This window comes from Mesoplodon bidens (assembly GCF_964165515.1).
Source record: "Mesoplodon bidens genome assembly, chromosome: 4".
Lineage (NCBI taxonomy): Eukaryota > Metazoa > Chordata > Mammalia > Artiodactyla > Ziphiidae > Mesoplodon > Mesoplodon bidens.
The window spans coordinates 99,403,071-99,420,411 of record NC_138160.1 but is presented as its reverse complement, the minus strand read 5'-3'; the positions used below and the strand labels follow the sequence as shown (position 1 = coordinate 99,420,411).

Sequence of the window (17,341 nt, the reverse complement as noted above, 5' to 3'; positions counted from 1 at the left end):
ATGTTAACTTACTTATGAATCAAAAGAACAAAAGAAATTAATAGTATAACTTAAAAAATACCCAACACAAAATTTCTTTCACCAATACTTGAGAATGTCAATTTTGGGGACTACCATATCTGGATCACAATCCCAGTGCTGTCACTGTGTACCAGCAAGTTAAGCTCTCTGAACCTTAGTTTCTATGTATATTTACAGTATGTATAATATGATCTTCCTAATAGGATTATTTTGAGGGTTGAAATAACATTTGTAAAGCATCTGGTAAAGAATTATCTACATAAGATGCATAGTAAATGTTAATTCCCTTCCTCACAGAAGAAAATGTATTGATGTATTCCTTGTCAAGTACAGAATTTGACATGACTTAAAAATCAAGTTTTTAGGTTATCTGTCTTCAAAGTTCAGAATTCTGTCAGTGTATATTTAACTTTTTAGAAGTAAAACTTAGATCTATTCCTTTGTAAACCCTCTAAGGAGTATATTTTTTCAATATTCTATTTTATTTGAGTACCTTTCAAATATTTACTCTTATATCAATGAAGCATACCCTTGCTGGCTCTGTTTTATAAGGTAGCTACTACTATAGCTTGAGTGAGTCATAAATGAAGAATATTAAAACATCAGAAATCAGATAGATATATAGATAGAATGAATGATCAGGGATAAAAATAAGAACACATAATCTAGTGAAGACAGAGTAAGAAATGAGGATGTAACATACATATGGAAAAAAAAACTTTCAATGGATATTTTAAGGTGTTCTGAGGAGATCTTAGAAGGTAGAAATCATCTGCAGTGACTTCACCTGGGAGTATTTAGTTTGCGCCTTTAAATGTGGATAGGATTTCAAACTGCAGTGAGTGTTCAATTTTAGAAATAGGGCATAGTATGAACACAAGTGTAAATTTTTTTTTTTTAATATTTATTTATTTGGCTGCTCCGGGTCACAGTTGCGGCACGTGAAATCTTCGTTGCCACGTGCAGGATCTAGTTCCCTGACCAGGGATTGCACCTGGGGCCCCTGCATTGGGTGTGTGGAATCTTAACCACTGGACTACCAGGGAAGTCCCCACAAGTGTAAATATTATAAGAGGTAAAGTATGTTGGGAGGTGACTGACCATCAGCCCAGGTAGAAGAGAGAAATAATGGACATGAGGCCAAAAAGGCAAATGTGAGTGGGTTAAATAAGGTCTCAAACCAAGGTAAACAATTTGAACTTTTCTAAGTTCATGGGAAACAAAGAATGGTTTTAAGCAAATGAATAACAAGTCAAATGCAGATGAATTTTCTTAGGAAAATTAATCTGGCAGTACTACAAATAAAAAAACAGTAATGATAAAATATTGATGCCTATGGTATCAAGAAGCATTTCCTTCTAAAAGGTAAACAGAAATCCCAAGTACCAAAATCTACAAATTTTCGTCTTGATACCTTAAGGAATCATTTGAGTATACTGTTATCTGTGAAACAAAGGAAATTTACCCTTTATTAGAATAATTATAAAACCAAATGATCTCTTCATTCTAACCTGGATTTCATGTAATATAGCTTATTAAAAGATAACTCATATTGAAAATTACTAAAATTAGATTTCCAACATTAACAAGCCCTATGTGAATCTAAATGGTATAAGTAAGTTTTTATATACAATCAAGATTACAGAACTACAGAGCTAGGAGATCAAACATGAAGAGAAAGGGAAAAAACTCTAAAGGATTTTTAGCATTCCATAATAAAAATCACTTTTGTAGTACAGTGAGAATGAAAGGCATGAACAAAAGAGAGACAGATGAAATACCTGTAACTCTACTGAAAGGAAGGAACATAGGAATAACAAAAAGAACAGTAGTCCAAAAAGTAGGCAAAGACTACAAGAGCTGAAACTCCTTTGTTACGAGTATCTTTAAACTAGGTCCCAAGAAGTAACTTTTCAGAATGGCAGGCTTATTAGGAATGATTACATTAAAAAAAATAAGGTTGGGCCCATTTTGATTTCTCACACAAAATGTTCTGGTAGAATCATAGCATCAAACAATATACATTAATTAAGTATCTAGCAGAAAAATTAAATTTGCATAGTTCAGCCTAGTCTAGCTGCAACTGTACCTAGGCCTGGTCATCCATGCCTACCTATATGGTGCTATATTACGCTATATGCTATACTGCCTATAAGTTATAACTCTCCCAACTCTGGTACTATATAGAACTGTATTTAACCTGATGTTAAATCATATGCCCTGTTTCTTTTGTTTTTGTTGCTTTTTTTACTTTCAAGGTAACTTTATACTTTCCATGTGTAAACAGAAGTTCAAATTAAATTTTTCATTTTTCTTATAGACTTGGGAGTAAATTATTTAAAAAATTATACAATTTATGTTCATTTTTGTACAAAGTTTATCTAGAAGTTACAAGGAGATAACTACCTGTTTACAGACAAAAAAGGACTCTAACAAGAATTTCTTTTCAGGGTTTATTTCTAAATAGACTGAAGTTTATTGTCAGTCCTTTCCCTCAATCCAATCAATTTTTAAATAAGTAAGCTTTACACCTATTCTACAGGTAATAAATATTATATTTGTTTGTCAATTCATGGAGAAAACTATGCTATATTTCAAGATTATATGAGAACAGAATTCCTGACAATCTCTAAGATACATCTGAGTCAGGAATTTTGTTCTCTAGAGTGCATCTTAGAGAGCCAAAGAAATCTGTAGCTTCATTGTCTTGGAAACACAGCAAGTCTCTAATTCAATAGGAAATAGATACTTCAGAGACTATATTTACAAAAACCATATTCAAAACAAATCTCATATCACCACAAGATTACAAACCTTGCCTTGTTGCATTGAACAATCTACACATCCTACTTGAATATTTCCATGTTTAGCTCCTGGGATTATTTGCAGTCTTTCAAAATCACTTCCCAGTATAACAATGTCACATCCAGATGCATAAGCCTAAAAACAAACCAAAAAAAGAACAAAGTAAAATAAAAATGATAAAATTGTCAAGAAAATATTTATCATGTAGAACACTGGCGTTAAATATTATGTTTTAACAGACTCATTTTAAATATTTTTTAAGATCTTTATTATTTGAGAATATTCCCCTTTCCTCCCATATATAGTCCCATCAGTCAGTCCTTTCTGCAAAATATATACCAATTCCTTTCACTTTTTCCATCTCCACTGAATGCTACTGCCCTTATCTAAACTACCATAATCTCTCTCCTGCATTATTGTTTATACTGACTGCTTCCATTCTTGCTTCCCTCTAATTCCTTTCCACACACAGACAAGAATGATCTTGCAAAAATGTTTATTACACCAAGTAATTTTCCCTTCAATAGTTTCCTCATTGCACTTGGAATAAAATCTCAACTTCTTACCAATGTCAATGCCCTAAATGATTGTCCTAATTCCCCAAATCCATCTCAAGCTACTCTTTCATTCCCTCAATTGGCTCCTGCCCCTACATTGCCCTTCTTTCTGTTTCTTGGGCATAACAATCTTTTTCCACCTCAAAGTGGTTTACCTTCCTTCTATCTGCCTGGTCTTTGTCTAACTAGCTTCTTTTCAACATTCATGTCTCAGTTCCTGAATATACTCATATTGATCAATATTCTTCCCCCCTCCCCTAATTACTTTCCATCACACTACTTTTTCTTCTTCATAGCATATACCACGATTTGTAAATATCTTGCTTGTTATCCATTTCCATTACTACAAGTTAAGGTCCAAGATGAAAAGGTAGGGTTCAAGTTTATCTTGTTCTCTGCCCTTAGATCACAGGAGTTTCTTCCATTTAAGAGTACGTGGCTGTCGTCCTAGAAATTACATGCAGCATAATTCTGAAAATAAAATATCTATCACAAACTGTTTTCCATCCTAAGTTCTTAAAATTTTAGTAATTCTTTACTTTCTCATCACTTTTGCACATATACATACACCTTACTTAATGTAAAAAATATTATACTTTATACTTCATGACCGTAATTCCTACCAAAGCCAAAATGGTTCTGTACAAGCTACCAAAAAATATTAGAAAAGGGACTTGAAAGAACATACAAATAAATCTGCTCACATTACCAACAAGAAAATGAGGCCCAAATCGGCTGACAACTTCTTAGCGGCAGAGTGGGCTTGAGAACTCTGATCTCTTGATTTTTGATCTAGTGCTATTTTGATGGCAGAACAGAACTTCCCTAATTAAGCATGCTTGTCTGGAATTTTCCTAAAAGGAATTAGGGGAAATCAAGTCTGTTTCTACTAGTGTCACACAGTGGAAAAAACTGGCTCAGTAAACAAACAAAAAACCTCATGATGGTCTGCTCACCTAGGTGTAAATATCCACAATAGGATCATAAGGCTTGTCACGAGACTAACAGCCAGAATAAATTCCAAAAACTAATTTATGAAAAATGTCATTAACAATACTCTAAAATACCTTAATATTTTAGAAACTGATTTTCTCCTGAATATTAAATGTTGATAAAATACTGATTGCCGCTGTTTACCAAAATACTGTATTAAATTTGGAATGTTTACAATGTAGATTTCCTCATCACTAAACAAAATTTTTTCAGTTTCCATTAACTAGAATATATATATATATATTTTTAAAAATGTGTTCATAACTTTGCCTTCTTTTTGTTTACCTGCAATTATCTATCTACTTACAGATATTGTGTTGCACCTATTTTTGTCAATCAGGACTCTAAGTTTTCCTGAATTGAGTTTACATGAATCCTGAAGTACCTCACAAAATTACTGTTTAATTCAACAAGTATTAAACATTTATAAACTTGATAAATGCAAAGTTACCTCAGAAATAAACATCTATCCCTATAGAAAGATGCCAACTTATAATACAAATAAACCTTGATCATTCAAAGACTTATCCAGTTCTGGATTACCCTTGTTCTTTTGCTGCTGCTATTATACTATCACTGCCTGTCAGTTAATTTTTCCTTAGTGACGGTACTAGAAGGTGCAAAGCTATCTATCCCTAGTTTTGGTAAACTTTAAATTGAATAAAAATTATTGATCTTCATCTGGAATATTTCTGTCATTCAGTCCTCACTTTCTTCTTTCAGAGTTATAACTAATGGATGGCAATAAACTGGTAAATGGGGAAAAAAAAAAAAGAATATAACCAGCTGCAGTTCACACTTCATCAGTTGACTGTTATCCTTGGGGCTTATAATAAAAAAACCTCCTGGTTTTCTTGACTACAGAATTTTAACTTTTATAGTTTATTTGACTGTATAATTAATTAAATATAAAATGCATTAAAGACTCAAACTATATTTGTGTTTTGTTCCATTTCTTAATCATTTTCAAGAGTGTATAAACATCTCCTTAAAAATCCTGCTGTGCACAGAATACTGGTTGAATAAACTGTGGTACATAGCCATGATGGAGTATTAAACAGCTATAAAAAGAATGAGGAAGAAATCTATGAACTGACTTGGAGTGATTTCTAGGGGATATTATAAAGTGAAAAAAAAAAAGTAGAAAAGAGCACATATGGCAATTTTTTGTGTGTAAGGAAAAAGGAAAATAAAATACATGTACCTGGCTTGCTACAAAAAGGAACAAAGGGAGAATAAAACTAGGGAAAAATGAAGTTGGATACCTACAAAGGGGGAGAAGATGGAGTGGAAGCAAAGAATAACACTTCTGGGTATAACTTTTTATATACTTATGACTTCTTTTTAAAATTGAAGTATAACTGACCTACAGCACTCTGTTAGTTCCAGGTGCACAACACCGTGATTCTACATTTCCATACATTATGAAGTGATCATCATTAAGTCTAGTTAGCATGTGTCACCATACAAAGGTATTACAGTATTATTGACTATATTCCCCATGCTCTACATTTAATCCCCATGACTCATTTATTTTGTAAATGGAAGTTTCTATTTCTTAATCTCCCTTACCTATTTCACTTATCCCTCCCACCTCCCCCTTCCCTCCCCTCTGGCAACCAAGTTTGTCCTCTGTGTCTATGAGTCTGTTACTGTTCTGCTGTTTGTTCATTTGTTTTGTTTTCTTAGATTCCACATATAAGTGAAATCATACGGTATTTGTCTTTGTCTGACTTACTTCACTTAGCATAATACCCTCCAGGTCCACACATATTATCACAAATGGCAAGATTTCACTCTTTTTTTATGGCTGAGTAATATTCTACTGTGTGTGTGTGTGTATACATGTATACACACACACACACACCCCTTTATCCATTCATCTACCAGTGGACACTAGTTATGACTTTTGAAACATGTTAACGTCATACATATTCAAAAAATTGATTTAAATCAATCAGAATGGGGGGGAGGTGAAACAAAGGAACTAAGTACATTTCAAACAAATACTATATCTACACTGAAAGAAAGAAGGCAGAAAGGAACTAAGTAACTTATGAACACAGAATTTGACTATATGTTTGCAGCCTTGGAGAGTGAGAAGGAAAAAACTAGTCTTCCTCCCGTGTTTCTCCTTTGCTCTCACATTATTACCACATTCACAACACTTCTGACACCAGATGTGTGGGGGTTTTAATCACACCAAGCAAGCAATTCTGTGACACCAACTGAGTATCCTACAATTTAACTCAGTCCTGACACTATCTACCTGGAGATAGCATCAGATCCCACAAGTTAAGGGCTCAGCCTTAACTGAGACTGCCCTCCACTTCAGATGCTAATCACAAGCAGTAGGTCCTCAGATTACCCACAACTTCTGTCCCAGTCAAAGGTTCCCATGACCTCTTCCCCCTTGGATTTATTTGCTAAAACAGTGCAGAGAACTCAGGGAAACACTTATGTTTACCAGTGTGATAAAGGATACAGATAAACAGCCAGAAAAAGAGATGGGGCGGGGAGGGGGGCACTTTTTTGTGCTTTCCTCTATCGTTCATTCACTGTAGTCATCTGAGCCTAGTTTTTCTTTTTGGCAGGGCCAAATGCGAAGTGCTTTTCACTGGTATCCCATTTAATCCTCACAACAAATCCTGTGAGATATTTACTCTCATCAATCCATTTTACTGATAAGGAAACTCGAACTTAGATTGAGTAATTGGCTCAAGTCTCAGAGCTAGTATCAGACACAAATGAGACTGAAAGCAAGTTATAACTAATGGGAAAGAACATACTCTTACTCCTTCTGCTATGCTGCCATACAATGCCTTATAAATAAACATGATGTGAATTTAATAACTGTTCCCTAATTTCTTCCTATAATTAAAAATGACTTCTTTGGATGTAAAGCAACCAGAATTCCCATAACTGCTGATACAAATGTAAAATAAAATGGTGCCACTACTTTGGAAAGCTAAACACAGGCACACTCAATGATCCAGCAATTCTACCTCTATGTTTATACCCAACAGAAATGTGTCTATATGTACACTAAGAGACATGTACAAGAACATTCATAGCTATTCATAAAAGCTCCGAAGCAGAACAAACTCAAACATATAATAGAATGCATAAATAAACTGTAGTATATATATTTTAAATGGATAGCCATCAAGGACCTACTGTATAGTACAGGGAACTCTGCTCAATATTCTGTAACAACCTAATTGGGAGAACAATGTGAAAAAGAATAGATACTTATAACTGAATCACTTTGTTGTACACCTGAAACTAACACAACATTGTTAATCAACTGTACTCCAATGTAAAATAAAAAGTTAAAAAAAATACTGCAGTATAATCATACAATGGAATACTATAAAGCAATGGTTCTCAAACTCTCTGGTTTCAGTAATCCTTTGTACACTTAAGGAAATACTGAGGACAACCACCCTAGCTTCCCCCTCCCCAAGAGCTTTAGTTTGTGTGGGTTATCACTATCAATATTTACTCTTTCACAAAACTGAGAAAATATAATACACTAATTGATAAGGTAATCAAAACTTCCCAACAAATAAAAGCCCAGGACCAGTTGGCTTTACCAGTGAATTCTACCAAACATTTAAAGAATAATTAACACCAATCCTTCTCAAACCCTTCCAAAAAACTGAAGAGGCCATTTAACAAGGCCAACATTACCGTTATACCAAAGCTACACGAGGCACTATAAGAAAAGAAAATTATAGGCCAATTTCCCTGATGAATATAGATGCAAAAATCTTCAACAAAATACTAGCAAACTGATTTCAAGAGCACATTAAAAAGATCTGATACCGTAATCAAGTGGGATTTACCCCTGGGATGCAAGGATGGTTCCATAAAGGCCATATATGACAAGCTTATAGCTAATATACTCAATGATAAAAAGCTAAAAGCTCTCCTCTAAGATCAGGAAAAAGACAAGGATGCACACACTCCCACCGATTCTATTCAACATAATATTGTAAGTCCTACCAGAGCAATTAGGCAAGAAAAAGAAATAAAAGGCATTCGAATCAGAAAGGAAGATGTAAAATTGTCTGTTTGCAGAAGACAAGATATTACATATAGAAACCCTAAAGACTCCACCAAAAAACTGTTAGCACTAATAAATGAACTCAGCAAAATTGCAGAATACAAAATCAACATACAAAAATCAACTGCATTTCTATATGCTAACAATAAACTATTCGAAAAAGAAATTAAGAAAATCCAATGTATAATAGCATCAAAAAGAATAAAATACTTAAGAATAAATGTAACCAAGGTGAAAAGTCTTATACACAGAAAACTATAAGACATTGATTAAAGAAACTGACAACACAAATAAATGAAAAGACATCTTCTGTTCTTGGACTGGAAGAATTAATATTGTTGAAATGTCCATACTACACAAAAACATCTATAGATTCCATGTAATCTCTATCAAAATTCCAGTGGCATTTTTCACATAGGGAAAAAAAAATTCTAAAATTCACATGGAACCACAGAAGACCCCAAATAGCCAAAGCAATCTTAAAGAAAAACTAAGCTGGAAACATCACATTTCCTTATTTCAAACTATGTTGCAAAGCTATAAAAATCAAAACAGTATGGTATTGGCATAAAAAACAGACACATAGGCCAAAGGAACAGAATCATGAGCCCAGACATAACCCACACATATATGGTCAACTAATCTTTGACAAAGGTGCCAAGAATATACAACAGAGAAATGATAGTTTCTTCAATAAATTGATGCTGGGAAAACTGTATATCCACATACAAAAGAATAAAATTGGACCCTTGTCTTACATCACACACAGAAATCAACTCAAAAATGGATTAAAAACTTAAACCTAAAACCTGAAACCACAAAACTCCTAGAAGAAAACATAGGGAAAAAGGCCCTTGACAATTAGTGATGACTTTTTGGACACCAAAAGCACAAGCAACAAAAGCAGTAATAAATAAGTAAGACTACATTAAAATGAAAAGCTTCTGCACAGCAAAAGAAACCACCAACAAAATGAAAAGGCAACCTAAAAATGGGAGAAAATATTTGCAAACCTTATCTGATAAAAAGTTAATATCTAGGGCTTCCCTGGTGGCGCAGTGGTTGAGAGTCCGCCTGCTGATGCAGGGGACACGGATTCGTGCCTGGGTCCGGGAAGATCCCACATGCTGTGGAGCGGCTAGGCCCGTGAGCCATGGCCGCTGAGCCTGCACGTCTGGAGCCTGTGCTCTGCAACGGGAGAGGCCACAACAGTGAGAGGCCCGCATACCGCAAAAAAAAAAAAAAAAAAAAAGTTAATATCTAAAATATATAAGGAACTCATATAACTCAATACCAGAAATGAACAATCCAATTAAAAATGGGCAGAAGACTCAGATATTTTTTCAAAGAAGACGTACAAATGGCCAACAGGTACATGAAAAGATGTTCAACATCACTGCTCATCAGGGAAATGCCAATCAAAACTGAATGAGAGATCACTTCGTACCCATTAGGATGCTATCAACAAAAAGATAATAGATAAGGGTTGGTGAAGATGTGAAGAAAGGGAATCTTTGTGCACTCTTGGTGTGAATGTAGATTGGCACAGCCACTGTAAAAAACAGTATGGAAGAGTCCTGAAAAAATAAAAAGCAGAACTACCATATATTCCACCAATCCAACTTCTAGGATTATATCCAAAGATGATGAAATCACTGTAAGAGATAGCTGCACTCCCATATTCATTTCAGCATTGTTCACAACAGCCAAGATATGGAAACAACCTAAGTGTCCATCAGTGAATGAATGGATAAAGAAAATATGTTTTACACACACACACACACAAACACAAAAGAATACTATTCAGTCATAAAAAAGAAGAAAATTCTGCCACTTGTGACAACCTTGCGGGCATTAGGCTAAGTCAGACAGAGAAAGACAAATAATGTACATATGTATTCCACTTATATGTGGAATATAAAAACATTGTACTAATAGAAACATTGTACTAACAGAATAGAATGGTGGTTGCCAGGGGCTATGGATGGGGGAAATGGGAGATGTTGGTCAAAGGATACAAACTTTCAGTTATAAGATGAATAAGTTCCAGGGATCTAACGTACGGCATAGTGACTATAGTTAACAATATTGTATTGTACAGTTGCAAGTTGCTATTAGAATAAAGCTTTAATGTTCTCATCATAACAACAACAAAATGGTAATTATGTGAGTTAAAGGATATGTTAACTAACCTTATTGTGGTAAAGATTTCACACTATATATGTGTATCAAATCATCACATTGCACACCTTAAACTTATACAATGTTCATGTAAACTGTATGTCAATAAAGCTTGGGGGGAAAAAATAGAGAGATGAATCTGTACAGAAAATTCAAACTGGATATCATGCAAAAATCACTTGAAATAAACATATCTTCTTATGGATATTTTTAATAGATTATTAAAATTAATTCAATCTCTAGAGTTTATACAACATGATGAGTTAATAAGCATGGAAATACACCAAATGAAACCAGGAAAACAAACTTTAATTCAAAATGGGCTCTGCACCCAAAGGTCATAGCAGCACTATTTACAACAGCCAAGACATGGAAGCAACCTAAGTGTCCATCAACAGATGAATGGATAAAGATGTGGTATATATATACAATGGAATATTACTCAGACATAAAAAAGAATGAAATATTGCCATTTGCAGTGACATGAATGGACCTAGAGAATATCATACTAAGTGAAGTCATAGAGAGAAAGACAAATATTGTATGATATTACTTATACGTGTAATCTAAAAAATAATACAAATGAATCCATATATAAAACAGAAACAGACTCACAGACATAGAAAACAAGCTTATGGTTACCAAAGGGAAAAGGGAGGGGGGCAAGTGATAAATTAGGAGTATGGAATTAACAGATACAAACTACTATACATAAAACAGATAAGCAAAAGGATTTACTATAATACAGGGAACAATATTCTTGTAATAACCTATAATAGAACATATTCATATATGTGTGTGTGTGTGTGTGTATACACACACACACACACGCACACACATATCTCCAAATCACTTTGCTGGACACCTGAAACCAACACAGTATTATGAATCAACTGTACTTCAATTTTAAAAGTCAATCAATGTAAGTCACACATAAACAAAATAAAGAAGAAAAATAAACAAAATGGGCTGTGTGTGATTTTAAAATAATCCATCTTTACTAAATTCGTAAATAAAAATAACCCATCTACCTGGTTTTAAATAAAAACCTAAGATGTAATACTATACATAACATTCTAAACCAAAATCTAAAACTAGTTTTATAGATTTTTTCCAAAATAAATTGTTCTGAAAAATTCATTTCAAGGTGCCCTATTACTATCAAAACAATAAGAACAGCACTGGTTTATCAAATAAATTGCCACACTACCTAAGCTTCAAAATTAATATGTATATATTGTAATTGGTACACTAGCTGCTTCTCTTAAAAGATCTGTAATCAGAATAACCTATTACTAAGCAACGAAAATTAAATTGAGAAATGAAAATCCTTTTACTAGGCATACATAATATTGGGTTTACTAACTTTGAGACCAAACAAGGTGCAAAGAAAGAACTGAGTTCATATGTGTGCTTTCAAGCATACAACTGAAACATGATTTTTAACTTTAAATTTGGCAGACAACCTTCTCCAATATTCAAAAATTACCCAAGGCTGCAACAGTCAGCATTCTAATTTGGAAATCCTGTGATTTCTGTACAACACTTAGATTTCCTGTTTTCACTGTTTTGTTTTAACCAACCACACCAGGTAAATATCCCAAAGAATTTCTTCCTGGTATACTTCCTGGTTAAATGAGTTATGTTTGGCATGTTGTAATTAACATTATTCTCATTTTTTTAAACACAACATTAAGAATTCGTATTACTTCAATAATTTTAAAGGTACGTTAATACTATTTAAAACATAAAATTTTAAAATAGGCTAAATATTTAAAAAGAAGTCCAATTTGTACTCGTAATACCATACGAGCACCACAAAAATCATTCTCTTTCTCCAGATACAAACAGTATCAAACTTTCCCCTCCTGTATCTCTCCATCCACAAACATTAACGTGCTTCTCCAAAAAAAGAACCTCCTATAAAGGTTTCCCTACAGTGAACAAAACAAAAAGTTAAACTAAAGGATGCTTACTATTACAGAAAGAAGGAGAATGCTAATTCAGCCTCCATTTCTCTACCAACACCCAGATAGCTGCAGTCAGTCTTTTGACTTCTAATCTGGGTCCCCTTGGCTGGGAACACAGAGTTGTCTAATACAAAAGGGAGTCCGGAGTTATTACATGTTTGTTATCCCTCGTATAACAAAGGCATTTGAATTCCAAACTAGAGACAACAAGTCCTAAATATTAACACAATCTGTCTCTTGGAAATTATCTCCCTTTCCATTTCAGTAAAAACACAATTTCAACACCAAGTATGGATAATCTATTGTATATTAAAGCACATGTCACTAGCATGCACAGAAACATTAGAAAATCCAGATTCTAACTAACTATGCCTGTTTTTAACTTATTATTTGTCTTTTACAAATAAAATTTTTATTCTAAAAACAAAAGTTGTCAACAGATCAGGACCAGGTTGCTCATATACTTTCGCTCTAAAGACAGTATGAAATTAACAAGGGAAAAGGAGTGAGAGAAAAATTCATGTAAATAAAGAAAAATTAAAGAATTTTTGCTTTGGATATCTGAAATCTCTCCTGGTTACTCACCTGATATTTATGGCAAAATGCGTAATAAATGACTTTGGAAAAAAATTTTTAAACTTTAATTGAAGTATTTTATTTGGACTCAAATCTAAATTATTAAAAACATTTTTTAAAAAACACAATTTTTAATTATATAGCAATAAGGCTTCTTTATCTATTAGTCATCAATTCAACCAGTATTTATCAAGCACTTTTTATGTGCTATGCATTATAATGAGTTTAGCCTTTATAATAACTGACATTTTTAAGGGTTTTACAGGTACTAAGCAATGAACTTAGCACTTTCTCATGTAACAACCCTATGAATAAGTTCTTTAGCCCCACTTTACAGATAAGAAAAAAAGAAATTCAAAGAATGTAAAAGAACTTGCCCACGGATACATAACTATAAGGACTAAGTTGGACATCAAATTCAGGTAATGACTCTACTATTAGGTGACACCAGTACTTCAATCACTGTTCCAGGCACTCACAATGAAACTGTGGAAGACATACACAAGGCAAGACAGGTCACTAATGTAATGAAAGTGCAAATAAAGTGCTTTGAAAGTATAAGAGAAAAGGTCACTGCCTACTAGAAGCTTTCTTATTAAGAGAAAAGTCAAAATTGTTTGATGCCAGTTTAAGTAGTAAAAAAGTACTAATACTTACATATACTAACTATATTAGTAATTTCATATTTTAAAATCAAGAATCCATGAGAAATGGCACTCAACTTCATTTCAATTTAAAACCTATCAGACTGTATTCAGAAAACAGGATCTCATCTCTTGTAATCTTTCAAAACAAGAACAAATAAGTTATCTGCAAACATGCAAAGAGATGAATTACGAATGTAAAGTCTGTCTTTAGAGAAGGCATAATGTAACAGGACAAACAAAGTAATTCTTCAAGTGGGCCTGCAAGAGGAAGATTTCACGTCCCTAGCTCAAGTAAAACTGGAATTTGGAGAGAGTTTTTTAGTCTGCACATACCATCTACCATTAATGTTTGCTCTCTTTCTATGAAAAGAAAAAGAAGCCAAAATCAAAAGAGGTTAAAAACAAAATTCAAGGAGTAAACAACAGATTCTACATTTTAGCAAAGACAGTAATTTCAAGAGAGATAAATTTAAGATGTATATAGTGTCCAGTAGACTGAGGGCAAGAAACTTGGTTTATAACGGAATATCAATTTAATGTTAGAGAGTCAGGGATGGATTAGCTGCAAAGGAAAAAAGGTGATTGTTAATAAACTATCACCGAAATTATAGAGACCTGAGATCTCTTTATACTAAATAACAACAAAATGTTTATTTTTACCTTATTTCCTGAGACCTGGAAGAAATCTACAGTAGGCTTGGTGGGAGATGATTAAAGCCTGGTCTATCGAAACAGACTCTAAAATTCAGTAGAACTGTGCAACAAGCTACATGATGGTGTAGGATAGCCTTATCTTTGGTACATTAACTCATCTCTCCTTTAAAATAACAGAAGCATTCACCAAGATTTTATATACACTTAGAAGGATCATCTAGATGTATAAATAGGCCATCATATTGTATATGCTTTGAAGTTCATACCACTGCTTACACAGATTCTGAATGCCTTCTCAGAAAAAGCTGTTAGAACTTACATTTGAGGAAGCACTCATATAATTTTAAGAGATGGCAGAGAATGTAATGTTACCATCCTATAATCTCCCACTAGCAAAATCTTCTTAGGATGATCTTTATTTTCTAAATAGCAAGAGCAGTGAGCAATGTTCAACTGCAGGGAGACTACGGTTGCCCACTGAGACCCTCAGAGTTCACTCTCCTCTTGAGCATTGAGGCGAGGTCAACATTTAGAATTAGAATCTCTAAAACTGCTAGTGTCAAGTGCAAGTTAAGGTGTGTATGAGTCACTCTACAGTGGAGGTACAGACTCTATTCGAAAGCAAAGTACTTGGTTGGCACAGATCTAAAAGCACAATTCAGGTATTAAATGCCTACACCATGTTAAATAATGACTACTATTTTTTTCCTATTATTTATTCCGACTGATAAAGATGACCAAAAAAAGTCAAAATCGTTTGAGAAGAAAACCTGGGGCATCTATTAAGGTGTTTATTTTGTTTCACTTTTTTATGCAAAATTAAGTTTTAATCACAACTAAGAGATAGCTGTTCAAGTTGTAGCAAAAATCATGAGCGCTATACATATATTCAGATATAGGCTATCATGTGCAATACTGACTTATAGCTTGAAATTATTATAAAAACTATACTTAATTCTTTTAAAAAAACGCTATAGTTAAGGCAGAAAATGTCAATATGCTGGTAAGTAGCAAAAGTTTGGGGCCCTCTTCCTTTCACTATCTGGGGAAAACAAATGAAAAACAAGACACTTTCATTTAAACTTTAACCTGGAATTACCACTACACACCAAAGAGGAATTTTACTGAGAAACAGTAATGCAACTTTTAGTAATTAATGTGAACAATCTAAAATAAATATAAGCCTCCCAGGACTACTGAACTGTTACATATGGAATTCAAAGGATGGCAGGAGTGAACCATTTACGAAAAACAGTTTTTTCTTTCCAAAGTTATTCCCAGTGAATTTAAAGAAAAATAAGTGAAAAGCACTGTTTTCACTCAGCGCTAGTTGTTGACAGCTACCTGTTTTTAAGACACCCACTCTTTTAAACTACAAAGACACTTGACCTAAACTTAGAGGAAGAAATGAATCCAATCCCAACTATTCCTCAACTTGACAATTAGAGCCTATGGAGTGGGGCAATAAAAAGCCCCCCCACACATTACACACCAACGATTCTCGGATAAACGATTTTAGTAAACCTCCCCAGCCCAACGACGTCAGATTAAAAACTTTAAAAATCCTACAAAACATTTTAACTTCCGAGTTTAGCCTCTGTACATTAAGTAACTCAATGACCGAAGCGTTATTGCCTCCTTCGTTCTCAAAGGCCAGTTCCGCCGGCCCTAAGGAGCTGGGACCTCCGTAGGGGACACCCCGCGAGGGCGACGAGGCTTTCTCGGCCTCTGCCCGTCACTCTGGGCCGAGCCCGGCTGACTCAGGGGCGCGGACTCGCAACGGGCGACGCGGGAGCCTCCCTCACTCACCGTGAAGCGCTGGTCGCCGACGCTGCCCACGGAGAAGCAGTGGTCGCCGGGGTTCACAGCCCCGGTCAGCACCTGGTGCAGGTTCATGTCGGCGCCTTAATCCAGCAACGGATGTCGCGTCCGGCTCATGCCCGGGGTCAGCGGCCGCTTCCCTCCCTCTTTCCCTCACGGGCGGCGGCCGCTCTTGGGAGGAGACGACGGCAGCGCCAGGCGCCAGGAGCGGGAGCCGCTCAGCTGCGGCCCGCAGCTCATCCCGAGCCCCCGCGGGCGAGGCCCGGAGGGGGCGGACCGGCGAGCGGGCGGAGCGCCGCGCTCGTCCGCGCACCTGTCACAACCCGCGCGGGCCCAGGTGAAACTCGGGGTCGACCCAGCGGCCGCGACCCCGGGCCGACTCACCGGCCAGGAGGGACACGCCGTCCACAACACTTCCTCTGGGTTCTGGGTGGCTGGCCCGGACCGAACCCAAGCGGCGCAAGCAGCACCCGCTCGTCCTCGCCCCCCTGACCTGACTCTTCCCTGCTCCGGAGCCGGCCACCCCCACTGGCCTCGGCGCCTCTCTACGCGTCGCTAGGTCCCTTTGGCGGAAATATCGCGAGATTCTCGCGGCGAAAAGGAACACTGCGGGAAAGGGTTGACTTTTTTACCACAGTCTACAGAACGGCAAGTGGAAAACGCCTCTTCGAGTGAGATGTTGGCCAATCCAGAGATCCAGTCCACCTAAGGCTCCGCCCACTGCTGAGGACAGACCAATCTCTTTGAGGCTTGTGAGAGACGGCGTGCGTTTGAATGTTGAACGTAAGGAACCTAGTAAAAACCTAGAGAGCCTTGGAAGTGGTAAGTGTTGTCAAATTATGCTTTAGGTTAGGGCTTAATCTGACTGTTGGGCCAGAAAGCTTAAAAGGGAGAAGTGCATTATAAATGCAGTTGCGGTGTCTTCGGTCCTGGTAAAGACTACAAGCCCCAACAAGCACCGCTCCCCTAGGAGTCGCGCGAATACTCCAAGTGAATGTGAACCCTGCAGTGTCTCTGTCCCCGCGCAATGGTTACCCCGGCCGGACG

General features: G+C 35.8%; 1 protein-coding gene across 5 annotated transcripts in view; it reads right to left on the bottom strand.

The window, feature by feature from the left end:
- Positions 1 to 16,910, bottom strand: part of DMXL1 (Dmx like 1) — a 137,460-nt gene extending 120,550 nt beyond the window's left edge. For 2 of the 5 annotated variants that reach the window (XM_081230456.1, XM_081230457.1), the window contains exons 1-2: positions 16,283 to 16,909; positions 2,836 to 2,961 (exon numbers count right to left, since the gene is read on the bottom strand). In XM_081230456.1, coding sequence (XP_081086582.1) covers positions 2,836 to 2,961; positions 16,283 to 16,369 — 213 coding nt within the window. In that variant the 5' untranslated portion in view covers positions 16,370 to 16,909. Of the gene's footprint in view, positions 1 to 2,835; positions 2,962 to 16,282 lie in introns of all 5 variants that reach the window. The other 3 variants (XM_081230453.1, XM_081230454.1, XM_081230455.1) reach the window with 2 other exon arrangements.
- Between the last annotated feature and the right edge of the window lie 431 nt (positions 16,911 to 17,341).